Below are 15,764 nucleotides of genomic sequence, written 5' to 3'. Positions count from 1 at the left end.
CCTCCTGTTGCGGAGAGCTCATCCACCTCAACATGAGCCGGCCCTCGTCGAGGTCTCGAGCTCCGATGAGCATGGAGGCTCTCTTGGACGAGGAGAACCGGGAAGTCCTAGCGGCTCTCGACCGAGACATAAGACGTGCCTCCAGTCCTGTGCCCAAGTTCAGACCGATGAGAACTGCGACCCCTCCTCCACACGTCCGCAGTATGCTCGATGTCGACTCTCCCTCTCCTCGACGCAGCTCAATAGCCGGAATCGGCGTTGGCATTACCAGTCCTACCAGTACAAGGAAAAGCGGCAAAGAGCTCGATCCCACCGACCCCAGCAGCTGGACCTCTCCTCATTCCAGCAAACCCAACTCTCCCGTGCTCACAAAAGCTTCCCCAGTCATCACGCGACAGCGAGATTCCTCGGAAATTGAGCGCCCGGTCGGGCTGCCTAAGATAGAAAAAGATGACAAGCGTGGTTTTGAGCAGAACTATCAATTCGATCTTGCATCGATCCCGTCCAGCGGGCCTGTGTCGCGTTCACCCGCGGATAGCAAGAGACGTCGGGAAGGCTCAGGCGCGGCGATGGCTGTGGCCCTGACAGAGGACTCGGGTTCTTCTCACGTCGGCTTACACGGCGCAGGGCGTGGAAAGCAGAAATCTGCTACAGCGGCTGCCAGCCATTCGAGATCTCCCTCGTCCCCAGCTCGTAAGCCAGAAACTCCCAAGCCAGGGCTTCTCAGTCCTAATAGTCCGCCTGCTCCATTGACGACGAACTCCGGCACCGTAGTGGATGACCAGGCTCATCTTCGGTTGACCCCAGCGAAGTCGGGTAGTTTCTCGACGCTCACCAACGACTCGGACGACCCCGGTAGGATTACCAAGGATGATGCGAGCGGTGAAGACGATGCTGTAGATAGTGACGAAGATATGAGCAGTGACGAGGACGAGACTAGAGGTCGGTCGGAAAGACGGAAGCTTTCCTCTAACGGCAGTGCGCCGGATGTGAAATCTCCTGCTTCGAGCGCTACTTCATCACCAGAGGATGTCAAACGAGTATCACATTCCCAGCAATTTGTCAAGTCACTGCTGGAACCGTCGATTTCAATCACCAGTCCAACCGGAGAGAAGCTCAACGATGGCAGGGGAGGGACAAGTACTCCGACAAGACGGTCGTCTGTGGCGTCCGCAACTGACGACGAGGATGACGAGGCGGCCGCCATCAGGAAGGCAAAGTCGCTAGGACTGAACGAATCTCAGCTTGACACAACAGTCGCTGGTCGGCACGTGCAGATGGTGCTGCGGGGCAATTGGGCTCAGTTCCATCAGGAAGCGGAAGCTGGAGAACGGACGACCAGGCTCTATCTTCTTTGCTCCGATCTAAGTGTTGAGGCGAGCTATGCGATGGAATGGGTGGTGGGCACGATGATGAGAGATGGGGACACGCTCCTTGCCATCTACGCCATGGAAGACGAAAATGCGGCAAAGGCGACCGAAGCCGAAAGAGAGGTCCTGACTGCGGAAGGGAATAAGGCTGGTAAAGACGCTTCAGATGTTATGGCCACCCTGACACGGCAGACGACGCAAGGTGGGGGTTCAAGTATAGGAGTGGGCAAGGAAGCCAGGTACATTCCAGCAATTGAAGCAGAGAGTCTGACTGGCAGCGTCGACGCGAGAAAGGTCTCCAGGAAAGAAATGGATCGGCTGAAGGCTGTGGAAGCTCTCAAAAATGATTTTTTAAAGTTGGTGCGGAAGACAACGCTGCAAGTGAGGTGTATGATTGAGGTCATTCATTGCAAGAGTCCGAAGCATTTGATTCTTGGAGCAGTGAGTCTGCTTTACACCTGCTTGCGACCCAGGCTAATTCCTTTACCAGATTGACGAGCTCGACCCGACACTCTGCGTAGTGGGTACACGCGGCCGCAGCTCTCTCAAGGGAGTCCTCCTGGGGTCGTTCTCGAACTACCTCGTCACCAAATCATCCGTGCCCGTCATGGTTGCTCGAAAGAGAATGAAGAAATCTCATTCCGGACCTTTGATCAGCAGCTCCAAGATACGCCTGAGGAACAACTTGACGGCCAGCAATTTCCCGATCAAACGTAAGAGTCTAACCCAGGCAAGAATTGACTAGAAGTCAAAAACAGGCAGCGTCAGAGGCAGGCGACATCCGGAGGCTCAGTTGGAAGCCACAGACTCGAGGGTCGATTGGGAATCAGAGAAGGAGAACCACAAACAAAGATGGCAAGCGAAAGAAGCCGAATGGGAGGAAGCAGCCAACGCGGAAGGTAAGGGGAAGCAGATAGCCCGACGTTCTATCTGGACGGATACCAAAAGCCACGATGCAGGAGTGGACGAGGCTAAACAAGCGGCCAACAGCAACTCTGGATTGTTCCGGCGCATGTTGGAGCGGGTAGAAGCTCACAGTCCACGCAGCTCTACCAGAAGACTGTCCATATAAAGCGACCCGGGAAGTGCGGCATTTTGAAGGAGAATTGCGCGAATCTGGAAAGGTTGGAGGATGGAAATGGCACCCTCTAAGGAACAGGACATGGACATGGCCAGAGCAAGGCTTCCAAAACTCAAAATGCATTGATGATGATGAGCAACAGCATCGGAATGAGACAACGAATAGTTATACCCTCAGCGGAACAGTTTTGTCAACAGACGGAGTGTATCGGTTACACAGCATCCCCTTTGGAACGGTGATCCAACTTTACATACACAGTAAGGATCTTAGCCTCTATGCTGAGGGCATCACCGAGGACCCATTGACGTGGTGTTCTTCCTCGAATATCTCGTTCTTGCTGCTGGTTGGCGCCCTTGAGATTTGCCTAGACTTCTTCAGTCGTGGTTTGGCATGGTTTTTCCTTGCCCTCATTACGCTGCGCTGGCTGCTTGCTTGCGATCTTGGTTATTGGTCGATCCGACGCATACGGCACGGACAAGCAGCGACCACGTCGCTGGGAAGATCGTTGACGCTATTGCAGAGCGGTCCATCGGCGCTGAGCACAACAAACACACTTTCCCACTTCCAAGCCCCTTCCTTTGCTCCTCAGAAGCACCAAAGCACCCTGGACGTTGTTGTAGGTCGGTGGTGTGTCCACTGCGGCACGAACACTCGTGGCCATAGACGACTGCGCCTTCCATTGGTGACTTGGACGGCTCCTCGATGGCGAAATGCCTCGTATACCGTTGTTTTAAGGAAGTTCGAGGAGCCCTTTCGTCCACGTCCGGGCCAACTGCGTATAGGTACGGGGCTTGCGTGTGTGCGTGCGCTCTTTCAACTGTTGTGTTCTGCCAAACGTCTCACTCACAATCATTGTACCTTTACACTCAGCCCATCTCAGCCCGGCTCAGCCCGGCTCAGCAGAGCTCTGCTCACCGCGACAAGTCCACCTCCATCATCCTCTTCTTCGGATTCCGCGGCTGCTGTTCCTGCCGTTTTCTCTCTTCGGGCGATATGCCGTCCACGTTCGTTACCGGTGCTGGTGTGTTTACGACGGCGGCGGTCGCAACGCTTCCCCCGTCCGCCGCTCCAGCGCGCCCAGACACAGAAACAGACGCACCATGATGCCCCTCCTTGGCGACGCCCAGGATGTCGGCCTCCAACCCGGCGACGTGCTCCCACGGGACGCCCGCGTCGTCGAGCATCCTCAGCGCCTGGCTGTCCTGGACAAAGGTCCCCGGTTCGCGCGCCCCGAAGACGACCTTCCTGATCCCGCCGTCCGGGTTGCCCTCGCGCGTGGCGATGATCCTCTGCACGCACGGCGTCGCGCCGCTGAGACGCAGCCCGCACGGCTCGAGGCTCGTGTACAGGTGCACGTTCCGCTCTGGTGTCAATACCGCGCCTAGGCCGCCGGGTTTTTGCTCCTGTTCCTGTTCCTGTTCCTTCCCCTGCGTATGCTCTCTATCCTCGTAATCCCGCGCCAGCTTCGTCAGTGCATTCTGCTCGGCGTGGGTGTTGCCTTCGAGTTCGAGCGTAAAGCCCGTGGAGAGAACGTCGCCTTTCGGAAGAGCATCCTCATCGTTTGTGCCCGTGCCTGTACCGGTGCGGGAGGAGTCGACGGCTGGGAACGAGACAATCACGCAGCCGACGCGAAAGTTGGTGGGTTTGGGCGGGGAGAGGCGCGCGAGCGAGATGCATTGCCTTAGGTAGTGTAGGTGGGTGGATGTTGATGGGCCAGTGTCATGGGTAGGACCAGGAGGGGACATGTTTTGTTTGGGATCATCGAACGAGGGTCTCGAAGCGATTGCTTTCCTCTGTACTTTCCGTAAATACAAGGGAGAATCATCATCAACCCGTGGGTGACTCGCTCCAGTTCACAAGATGACGACTGCGGGGAAGTGACGAGGCTGCGATGCAAGGCTGGCGAGGCTGGCAAGGCTGGCAAGGCTGGACAAACGTATTTAGCAGCGAAGGCAGATAGGAAATATCAAAGATCAGACGGAAATTCAGAGATTGACGAATGAGATCGACCGAGAAACGAGACAGCATTCTGTTCTCTTGTTGGATTTCCTCTGACCGTCGTTCCTGCGTACATGGCCTTGACTGTGTGTGGAAGTGCCGGTATTATTCAAGCGTTTCTATGTCCACATGTCGCCAGAGAGCCTTTGCGTGCTCATTTACGCCCATTTATTTCCCCTTGTTCTGTTCTCTGTCCGTCACATTTCTTGCATGCTTTGTTCCATACCCATTGTCCCAAGTCAAGATCCCAGTCCCATCCCACAAAAGAATCGCTTGGCCCTAGCCGCAAATACACCCCGGGTATCGTAGGGAAATTTGGCTCAAAGAAACATGCCCCGAGAAGCGAATCAACCACGCGAACCAGAACGAATGAAAACAAAATTAATCCGACTCAAGCGGACTTTACCGCCGAATCTTCGGCTTCTGTCAGTTTTGTCGGAGAGTCGACCATCGTTGAGCCCGCCAACAAAATCGACAATTGGTCAACGTCGCTTGGTGTGGCAGCTTTGACAGGCTCTTTTTGGCCCGCTGCCTCGGCTTCCCGTTTCTGCAACAGGATCGTCCTATCCTTCCTCTCTCTGATGGTTTTCAGCAACCCCGAGACCTGATATTCGAGATCGTTCAAGTCAACGGCTTCCTTGCTGTTGACCAACTTCTTCTTGTAGATTTTCAACATCCGCGCGGCCTGATCTGTCGCCATTGCCAGACTGCCAAACTCGGATGTATGGCTCATGCTCTGCCTACGGCCCTGTATCATCGCCTGCGCACGCAGGTCCGAGGGCACCGAAGGGGCTCTTCGCAATCGGCCATTGTTAGCCATTTGCCGCTGCTTGGGTGTTGTTGGGACTGGTACCGCTGGTGGCGATGGTGATCGTTCCGAAGTTGCGCCTGCTTTTTTCTCAATATCCCTGCTGAGTTCAGTTCTGGATCCTTGGCTTCTTAGTTTCGCTCGCACCGGCGGCGAAGGCGAGCGCCTGGGATCAAGACTGGCCGTGTTTGGCGACCTGGCGCTTCTCGGACGTGCCTCCACGTCGCTAGTTGGTACCTCTTCTACATCTTCAATCGATGTGGTGAGAGCAAGCCTTGATGTCTTGCGCTTCAGCCGTGCAGGCGACAATGAGCGGGCAGAAGACGGTGAGAGTTGACCATTGAGTCCTGAGAGATCCGCTATCTCAATCTTGCTCAAGACCTTCCTCATTGGTGGAAGCGACGCAGGACTTCTTTTAGCCGCCTCGTGCTCATCGTTCACCGGTCCTAGCCCGACAACCTGCTCGTGGGGGAATCCTGCAGTGGCTGATGAAGACTTCAAGACGTTCCAAATCAGAATTGTTCCATCCAGCCCTGTGCTGACAAACAGGGACCGAGGTGCAGACACGGAATGTGCAGACCGTTCGAGGAGTGCTACATCACTCACACCCTCTGTATGGCCAGATTCCCTGACAAGGAGAGACATGTTCTCACGGTATAGTCGAATTGACTTGTCGATCGAGCAGTGTCCGATGAGCATCTTCTGCGCACCATCTGTGCTGTCCTGGCCGGAAAAGGTGATCATTGAGTTGAGAAAGACGGTATCGTTTGTGTCAGGGTCTCCGGTCTTGGACGAATCAAGCAAAGTACCCGTCGAGACATCGACTCTCGTGACGCAACGGTCCATGGTAGAGACCGCAAGTGTGCTTTCGTTGAGCATGGCCATTGACAACGGGGAGCTCTTAAGGCTTAAGACTTTGGTCGTAAGGTATGCGACCGTGCTCAAGCCACTCTCTTCTCGCAGCACTCGATCACGGATCACCAGTGAGCGATCTGCTGAGCAAGACAGTAACCTAGCACCTTCATTGGAGAACAGCACCTCATTGACTGCCCCTACATGATCATCCATCGTTTGCATAAGCGAGAAGGTAGATCCATTGATGTGAAACAGTTGCACCATTCTGTCCCTGCTGCAGGTTGCGACCAGTGAAGCAGGATCATAGATGTCGATGCACGATATCACCGTACTGTGGGCCCGGACCGTGTGATTGACTTCCCAGTTGCGACTGTCGAGCAGTTTCAACACTCCAAAGCGATCAGCAGCAATAAAAGCATCGTGGCTTGAGAGGTATCGCATCCGGGTAAGTTCATTTTCGCAGCTGTCATCCTCGGACTCAGTGGGATCAAGAGATATAGACTCCTGCCGCAGCAGAACACCATCAGTATTCCAGAACTTGACCTCTGCGTTCTTGGAATATGTAAAGAAGTCGCCTCGACCCGCAGTCTCAGGAAGGGCCTGCACACCGAGTATCACGCTCTTGTGAGCCGCAAACGTGGGTGACGGCTCATCCAATCTTGGCGGACCATTACTCTGGATCTGCAAGCTGCCGTTGTTGTCCAGGGTTACGGTATGATTCCTGAGCCCTCCGATCGCAATTATGCTCTTTTCTGTCTCTTGAAGCAGGCCCATTGAACGGCGAATCGAGAGTCGTGGGGCCTTTGTACGTGGTCTCTTGAGCGCCGAAGGAGTCTCCCTGCAGAGAGCATCAAAGTCCCCATGTTGCACACCTCGCGATGTGCCCATGAGCAGCTGTCTCGGTAGAGGGATAAACGCAATCGCGCTGACAGCAAGGTCGAGTTTCTTGAGCACCTTCAACTCCAGCACATTTTGAGCCATGTCCACAAGGCAAACATATCCGGTGTCCGTTCCGATGACCAGGTTGTTCTCGTCGATCGGGACAGTGCAGGTGAACGTGCAGTCCACCATGGAGCCCAGAAGTACATTTCTGCCTGCCAGTGGCGTGGGACCGGGACTCGAGGGTGGTGTGTCCGTCGACTTGTATCGAGGTCTCCTTGTGGGCGACTGTTTCGCCGCCGCCTCATTCACGCCCCAAACTCGAATACATCTCGTGCCCACCGTGATCAAGCTATTTCCGCAGAAAGTCATGTCGCAAATATTGGCTGTGCATTTGTTCGCGGAATGGAGAGTCAATTGGCCCGTCCGGGAGTTGAACGACCAAATGAAAAGAAAGCCATCCTTGTAGTCTCCGAGAGTGGCCAGGTACCTCATATCTGGGCTGAAGGCTACGCAGCGCAGGCCATAAGTGTGATCGGTCACGATGGAGACGGGTATCTCACAGGAAGCGTCTTCGGCAGTGGAGAAGAGTAGGACCCGAGGATTGTACCCTGCCTCTCCCACGGCTAACCATCGCCCATCGCGACTTAATGCTACGCAGGCAACAGTCTTGATACGCTCCCTTGCGGTCCAAGTCTGGCTCCCATTTTCGTCTGACCAGTCTCGACCGGGCGAACCACCGTTGTAGTCATCGAGTCGCTTTCGAGACGTAATTGTGCTAATCCTCCTCTTTGATGGGGTGCTTGCTGGCGAGCTATCATAATAAGAGGTGGGAGGATTCAAGGACGGCGCAGTCGGTCGAGCCTTGTAGTATCGATGTATGGGTGTGCCATCGGACGCGAGCTGTGAGAAGACGGCGACTGCGCCGGCGCAATAGGCATAGGAGTCCGTGTCAGAACAACATGCCAACCCGCTGGGACCGTTGGTCGTGGTGCCGATAACCCTTTGTAGTTGAAGGGTGTATTCTGGTGGTCGGGTTTTCCGAGTGATTCCAGCTCCGGTCTTTGAGATGGTTGGCGACGCATTGGGTGTTGCACGCAAGGAAGGGGCTTGGGTTTCTGCTAGCCTGCTTCGAAGGCTGTAGTGTGAGGACATGTTTCACATTGCTGATCGCATCGCCCCAGTGGTTTCAATGAGATGCTGCGACCATGGACAGGGCCTTTGGTGAGAAGGACGCGACATTCATTTAGAGTATCACTCAAGGCCAAAGTCACGAGACTTTCCCGGACAGAATCTCTTGCACGTCGCATCTGCTGGTAAGCTCGATCTCATAGCAGGGCATCTGGGGTGCGTCGCACAGGTGAGTCGAGATTGAAGGCTGCAAACTTCACGGGTTGTGTTGCCCTACCACTCATGTTTACATTGGCTTACCCGATTCGGAGCTAAGCCACATTCCTCAAGCCTCACAATGTGGCGTCGGCCTCAGCCTTGTGCGCTACGAGGAGGGGTAAACTGCAAGGTTAGCAAGGCTGTGAAACAGCTCCACGCGGGTGCTCTCTGTGCGTGGCTCGCCGGATCTGATTCAGCTCTTCGGATGATCTGCTGGCGCCGTTTGAACACCTATTCCAGAACGATTCTGATCACCGATGCTTCACAGCTGAAAGTAACGCCGGTGCACACTAGACTCCGGTGGCGCTCTTAAGAGTGTGCAATGACATCTTCGTCTTTGACAGACACTTGTTGGCAAGTCAGGCGGTCAACTATCAGTTGATGGTTTCGGCGTTGTTCGGAAGAGGGCACACTTCTGCGTCCAATATCACAGCAGAATATGAGGACTGCTGCATGAAACTCACCTGCGAGCGTCTCTGCCGTGATGTCATGGCCATGCGGCCGGAACGCTAGCAATTTGTCGACACTAGGTGCACGTCACTGGCACGTACCATAGCACCGAGTGATATGGTTATGGTTATGTAGGAGAGGCGTGCAGGTGGCAGCGTGCCCTGGCAGGCTCGGACGACTCAGTCGCGGTACAAGTATTGCCAACTCTGGACGTCCAGGGGTCCAAGGGCGTCTCAGCTCGTGTTCATTAAGTGCAAGCAGACTTATAGTTATTGTATTTTCTGTACACGAACACTTTACAATCCACAAGGGCCAATGATGGATGCCTGGCTGGTACGAACCCGTCACATCCTGTACAGGGTATGCGTCGGGCATCCGTCAAGACCAATGGCCCGTCAACGCATTCGTGGCTTGCGCGCGAAGCCGCACCAGAAGGGAGAGGAATTTACGACAGGTTCTAGACTTTGATGGAGCTTTGTGTGCGAAGAGCATTGGCGATCGAGTGCGGATGTCGTAAGGGCTGTCGTGTTGCCGATCAATCACTGTTTCTTGGTATGTTACGGCGACCCCAGGCCGAGAGCAATACCACCTTGGGCAGGGCTGACCGATAAGTGATACAACGCTACGGACGAATCAGCCTGTCATACCCAGAGCGGACCCTGGTCCAGCTCTCCGGGACAGAAAGCGGCTCACGTATCCTCTAAGCGCATGCTATGGCACACCCATTGGGGGCATAGTTCGTAGCCGTTGATTCGTTTGACGGACTGGAAGATACGGATGCAGGCTGACAATAAATCTGAAGCTCTTGGGAAAGGTCTTGGAGTTTGACCAGGGGCGCATGTCGTTGACTTCTGCGACTGGTTCCTTATCGGCATTGCTGAACGGATCCCAGTGCGTTTGCGGGGAAATTCTGTCGAGGGTTGGTGTGTGTCACGCCTTCGTATCGCGAGAAGCGGGAGTATTATGCCTTCTATCGCAGGCACATCCCACGTGCATGGCCGTAAGGAAGACTTTGGACGCCTCGCGTCGAGAAACCCGAGTGGTGATCCCGTCCCGTCGCACTCCGTATTTGCTGCTCGTTTTCCACACACCTCTCAATACGGTGCAAAATATTGGGCTGAGAAGAGAATAAGAGTTGGCGATGGATGCGCACAGCCAGGTGAGGTAGAGCAGCTATGTCTGCGCACATCTGGTCTGAGCGCCGCCACCCATGATCTCTCAGAGTTATGCTATCCTTTGCGACCACCGCTGCCGCTATGGAAATGGCCGCAGGGGCATGCCCGAATAAGGCAATCGGCTGAGGACCAACGGGTTGCAGCTGGCAGCTGGGGGTGGACAATTAGCCCGACGATCAGCTCGGAGCCGCACCTCGTAGAATGTTGGAACCTTCCGAAGTCCATCGTTTATCGTCGACGCGCCTGAGGACACGCCTGAGGTTAGGTGCCTGAACTGCGCTGCAGGGTTGACCAGTTACAACCAATTGCGGCATTGTAGGGCGGCACCTGCTGGTCTGGCAGGACAAGGCGGGAAGCATGGTCGAGTCATTCTCGCAAGTGACGCCCGTATTCGCTGGTCTGAAGGTCCCAAGCATTCAGTGTCGCGATATTAGTCGCCAGAGCATATGCTCTTTTCGGACTGACCACAGCAGGCCGGTAGAGACTGTGTTTTAAGTTCTCCTACCAGGCAGTCGAGGACACGCACTTGGTGCCACCGGGAAAACTGGGCTTGAGCACGCCTTCAAGGAAGGCCTTAAAGTTAGACTTTCACCGAGTCCAATTGGCTTTTACTCTCTGTCTCCCCACCGTGCGCAGGAGCGGATGGTCAATTATCGCGGGAATTTCTTCTTGTTGCTGGAGTGACTCGCTGGCTCTCCAATCACCTTGTGGTACATGGCGATTATTGCGCTTTCAATGGGCAGGACTTGCCGGCCTCCCAACTGGTACCTGATTTCCCACTCTGTTGATCCTTCGGATTGCTTGGTACGAGTACAATACCACACCTCACAAGGTCCTTTCCTGACGTCCACTGTTGATAACCCCATGTAGAAGTCTTTGCTCCCACTAATGGTGTTCCTCATGCCCGAAGATTTCCCCTCGGAGACCCTGCATGTGTCATACGGTCATCAAGCGTTGGTCGTGCAAGACACCAAAGCCATCCCATCCCATGCTGCGCCGCATGCGCTTTCGCTCAAGTGCAATTGACAAGAAGACAAACTGGCCTCTGGAGATTGGTATCTCAAGCCCTCTTCGAACGCCAGGTACGAAACCAAACCCAAGTCGTAGAAATGTACCCTACAATGAATCCTCGAATGAATGTAACGCGAACTCTGAATTGAGGTCGACGGCATTCTTGTCAAAGTAGCATTCGGGTCCATTGTAGAGCATGTTGTCTGGAGTTGAGAAGGCGTCGAACTTGTCGAACTTGTCGGGCATCAACATCTCGCTGAATGACTGGTCCTGACACGATCTTAGAGCGTTGAGCTCTGCGGTCAGCTCTGATATCCGGCCGTTGAGCTTGGACACCTCATCGGCCTGTCGGGTATATGACTGTAGGAGATCTTGGTGCTTCTCGTGAAGGTCCTCTAGTTGGCGCTCGAGGCCCTTGACGTGCTTTTCTTTCCGTTCTCTAAAAGCCCGTTGCGATGCACGGTTTTGAGCCCTACGTCGCTGCTGGCAGTCAGTGAACGTTGCCCGTGGGAAGCGTTGGGCCGACGTACCATGTGCATGTTGGGGATGGATTCCTTGTCCTTGGCTGTAGGGGCCGAGGTGCTGCCGGACCGTCTTCTTCGTCGGTCGGTCTGGTCAATAGTGGCCGCGTTGTACTCCGCGGGAATCTTTGTGGGCTGTGTCGTCGGGTAGAAGGATGCCTGTGAGGTTCCATACTGATACAGGTCGTACTGCATTGACGCAGAATTGAACATCATTTGACTCATTTGCTTCTGTCGAGTCAGTGACGCGCTCCACGAGCATCGACACGTCGGTACTTACATGAGGTGAGTTGGGACTTGACCCCTCTGACGTGCTATCGAAGTATTGACCGGCAGTGAAGAGCGACTGACTTGGTGATTGTGATGGTGAGCTCACAAAGCCAAAGTCCATGTTGATATCGTGGTTCCGGGTCGACGTCATTCAAGACAAGAAGCGGTCCGGGGTGTGCTTTTTTATCTGTTTTCGAACGTGGAGAGGCAGACGGTAAATTTGAGCCAGCGCGTCGAGTATCCAAGGCAGGCGACAAAAGATTGTCGGATGAGTTTGGTATTTTATCAAATGTCAGATGCGGCGGATGTCAATGGACTGTTAAGGGGAATTAAGATATAATCCGCTTTGGCAGGATCTGATTGCGGCTGTTCAGGGCCCAGCGGCGCTACTGGAACAGACGAGGATTATTGTTCTCCCATGCGTCCAAATGCGCTACAATATTTGGCAGCACGCCCGGCGTCCCTAGCCCGAGAATCATGAATTGATCGGTTGCAAGGGTGTTCGGCTGCTGGACCAGAAAGCGCCGGGCGTGCCAGGTAGCGGCTTGCTTGGGCCAACTGCCACTTGGGAGCATCGTCGGTTGACCGACGGGAAAAGTTACGGGTGAGAACAGATCCTTGCCCAGTTGACGTTGGCAGCTGCACCCTGGTCCAAACGGACTCCTTTCGCCGACTACCCAAAGAGGGTTGGCGCTGGCCGTGGAAGCCTGTCCAAGAAATTTCGAAGCACGTTAGAAGCCTGTCCTGAGGTCAGCAGTCCCGGAGAGGGCCACCAGCGGGTGATGAACGACAGACTTCCTAAGGGCTTGGACCACTGCGAGCCCGTCGTGTCAGCGTTCGCGTGGGCGGGCCCAAGGTGCCCTGATTGGCAGAACAGCAAAGTCATCAATTCGAGGCTGCATGGCGGGTGGGTGGGTGGACTCTGCAACTAAGGCAAAATCACCAAGCAGTCTCCCTGCGCTGCGACTGGTTCAGACCTGGGTACTAGGCCGGGCTAGTCGAGAAAGCTCGGACCACCTTAGACTTCCTCTTGTGGCAGGCGCCCTTAACCTTGTTGGGTCTCCCGCAAAGTGCACTGTGTGTGCGACGATAGCCAGCCGCAAACCTGCCTGCCTCGTACGAGTACGAGTAGATCGTTGACCGATCATCCCATCATCCATCACCCATCAACGAGCTCGAAGCCTGTCCGTGTCCAAACACAAGCTATGTAGAGCCAAAAACAGTGATATGTACTCGATTTACTGATGTCCTTGTTTCGCGCGTGTGGCACATCGCCAGGCACGAGCATGTCCTGTGAGGAGTTCTCCGTTCTGATCCGTGGTCCTTACGACTATCTGTTCAGGCACTCTCAGTCCTGCCGGCCTGATGTTCAGAGCTCGAGTGCTCGTACGTAGTCCGTCGCTACGATGCCCGCCGAGATCCCCGCGTCCACGACTATCTCCCTTGCAATTGCTGCTGCTCATGTAATATGTTTCTTGCTGACCGATAATGTCTTGACCGCTCTTGGGTGAAGTGCATCACACGCTAGTCAGCCACGTCAAACACGCTCGCTCGCAAGCGCAGCCGTACCCTGGACTTTGGAGTTTTTCAGGCGTCTGGACCTCGTTCGATGCATGGTTAGCCCTAGTCGTCTCCCACGAATGCCCAGTTGACTGCTGGATGTGGAGGAGATGCGAGCAGGGTTCTCAGGCGCGGTTCGACTTAGCGCTGACGCCACAAACTGCTCGATCCGGAAAGTGCTGGGATGGCTGCCTTCAACTGCGTCACAGTGCATTGCGAAGGGCAGTCGAATACGGATGCCTCTTCCGAGGTCACTAAGCCGCAGAGCGTAATGGGTGCAAATCATCGTGATGCGTCCGCTACTCTCAATTGCCAACCAGGTGGTTGAGTTGTCCAATGACCACTCGGCCCGGGCCCACACAAGCCCTAAAACGATGATGCCTTGACGCTGCCCGGCGCTCCTTCCAATCCCGCTCAGTCATGTGCTCAATGGTGCGGCGAGCGCTGAGCTTTTGATAAAGTCTCGTAGCAAGCCCTTCTCAGTTCTTCCTAATCCCATGATCCCAGAAAGCAGCGACAGTCAAGGGCTGGGTTGAGCTTTGCGATTCTGGGTTGCTGCCCTTCTTGGCACATGCTTTCTTGGGAAATGAGCCCGTGCTGCATCCGAAGCTGCATGAGGCAAGCCATCATTGGCTTCCGTTGAAGAGCTACTGCTCGGACGCGTTCGCTATTGTTCGCTGTCTCTCGCTGTATTGCGGGATGGTAGCGGGCCTCAACTAGGGCATATGCGTATCCTATCGGCAAACGAGCGCCTAAAACTTCAAGGCTCTCAGCCCAGTCATCCTGATTCGTATGTCACGAGTTGATGGTCCCGTTCAAGCACTCGATTACCGTGCCCGTCACAGACCCTGTAGGCCCTTGAATAATGCGAGCAGGCGGGGGCAGCTTACTGTTGGATGTATATGGAGCCCAGAAAGCTGTGCTCGGAAATATGGTGTCTACGCAGTACTAATCTCAACCCAAAATTGGGCCCAGAACACCATGTGGTCGATGACCGTGGAGCCGAGGGACCCTTGAGATCAACGATATCTAGCCACAAAAGGCAATATTTTAGAGCACCTACCGCAAACGGCGGCGATCTTGTGCTCTCAAGATAGCTCTCGCCAACGCTCATCGGCGTAGATCTCTTCGATTCATGCAGGAAGAACACAGTCCATCAGTCAAGCTACCAGGCCTCCAGCATGTTCGGCTGATATGGATGAAAGGACTGCGAAAGAGTTTTCGTCTTCGATCCTATCACGGACAGCCTGGAGATGGATCTGGGACTCACTGCGCAGACACAACCATCGTCATGGTTCCTCGACACAGCCGAATGAAACGTAGTCGACAAGGGCCAGGGAGAGTTGCATGTGGTTGAATGCTCAAACAGGAAGGCCCCACATTTCAGGGCAAACGGTCCGAAGCCGGTGCCAGTCCTCGGGAGTCCGCAGCTCCCAGCCACGTACAGAACGCATTGGGTTAATAACGACACTACGAGGTAGGCCACGGAAGGAAAGTCGAGGTTGTGTTCGGCGTGTCTCATCCTTGCTGCTGCAGGACTCCCAGTACGGAAGCTGCACCAAACCCCTATGAGCGTAGTGTCCTCGTCAACATGGACGGATTTCTTAGGTAAATCTTGACAAAGTGACTTCTGCAGGTACGAAATCACGAGAGCTGATGAAGTCAGCTGGAAACCGACGACATGAGAGAACGGTTTCTTCCACCGCTCCAAGAGCTGGGTGGGCACAGCCAACTCGCATAGTGACATTCCACCTTGACCACCGGGCACAGAATGACCCATCGCCGATTGCACGGTTGTGGGCGAATGCAAGTCAAACTTCCGGCGCGAAGAAATCTGCCGGTGACCACTCGCACGCATCACCATGGGTCTTTAATTACCTAATCTCCAAGTGAAAGTAATCGGAAAGCAGAGAGAGAATGACGGAGAAAGCAGGGCCACAAGGCTAGCAGTGATACGACTCCCGTGCCTTTCATTGTCGTCTAAGCTTTTGCGCCTCAGCCCGAATATTGTTACCACCGCCCCATTATCGTTGGCATCTAGCCAGAACAGGAGAAATCTCTAATAGAGCAAGTTGCGATGAGCCGAGAGCCGCATCTGTCAGACTCATTGCGGCGGCCCCATACCCATACCGCGAGCGGCGAGCGAGGAAGTCGGTCCCTGGCCAATGTACTAGGAGGGGCGCGCACATGTACTTTTCGATTACACCGACGCGCTCCCCCGTCTGACCCCCGCCAGAGATAGAGCGGTTGGAAGTACTGAACAGCAGTGCAAGTTAGCATTCCTGTGGGGCCACCAGCTCCTGGAGGCGAGTCCCAGAGTTTTGCCGTAGCCCGTAGATACGCCGGAGACCGCGTGCTGTGCCCGGAAGATGAACCTCGAGCACCAACCGCACTGAG

The 15,764-nt window shown here is 54.7% G+C and overlaps 4 protein-coding genes across 4 annotated transcripts; 1 reads left to right on the top strand and 3 right to left on the bottom strand.

Annotated features, from left to right (window-relative positions):
* Positions 1-32: 32 nt before the first annotated feature.
* G647_06993 (uncharacterized protein) lies at positions 33-2,115 on the top strand (the record flags this gene model as incomplete). The annotated part of the gene is made up of 2 exons (XM_008731310.1): positions 33-1,811; positions 1,861-2,115. The coding sequence occupies 2 exons, from the start codon at positions 33-35 to the stop codon at positions 2,113-2,115; spliced, it is 2,034 nt and encodes a 677-aa protein (XP_008729532.1).
* Positions 2,116-3,362: 1,247 nt separating this feature from the next.
* G647_06992 (uncharacterized protein) lies at positions 3,363-4,196 on the bottom strand (the record flags this gene model as incomplete). The annotated part of the gene is made up of 1 exon (XM_008731309.1): positions 3,363-4,196. The coding sequence occupies one exon, from the start codon at positions 4,194-4,196 to the stop codon at positions 3,363-3,365; it is 834 nt and encodes a 277-aa protein (XP_008729531.1).
* Positions 4,197-4,840: 644 nt separating this feature from the next.
* G647_06991 (uncharacterized protein) lies at positions 4,841-8,146 on the bottom strand (the record flags this gene model as incomplete). Its single annotated transcript, XM_008731308.1, has 1 exon — positions 4,841-8,146. One exon carries the CDS (start codon positions 8,144-8,146, stop codon positions 4,841-4,843), a length of 3,306 nt encoding a protein of 1,101 aa, XP_008729530.1.
* A 2,975-nt stretch (positions 8,147-11,121) lies between these two features.
* Positions 11,122-11,732, bottom strand: G647_06990 (uncharacterized protein; the record flags this gene model as incomplete). Its single annotated transcript, XM_008731307.1, has 2 exons — positions 11,122-11,496; positions 11,547-11,732. 2 exons carry the CDS (start codon positions 11,730-11,732, stop codon positions 11,122-11,124), a joined length of 561 nt encoding a protein of 186 aa, XP_008729529.1.
* Between the last annotated feature and the right edge of the window lie 4,032 nt (positions 11,733-15,764).

Source organism: Cladophialophora carrionii (assembly GCF_000365165.1).
Source record: "Cladophialophora carrionii CBS 160.54 unplaced genomic scaffold supercont1.6, whole genome shotgun sequence".
Taxonomy (NCBI): domain Eukaryota; kingdom Fungi; phylum Ascomycota; class Eurotiomycetes; order Chaetothyriales; family Herpotrichiellaceae; genus Cladophialophora; species Cladophialophora carrionii.
This window is presented reverse-complemented; position numbering and strand designations above follow the sequence as displayed.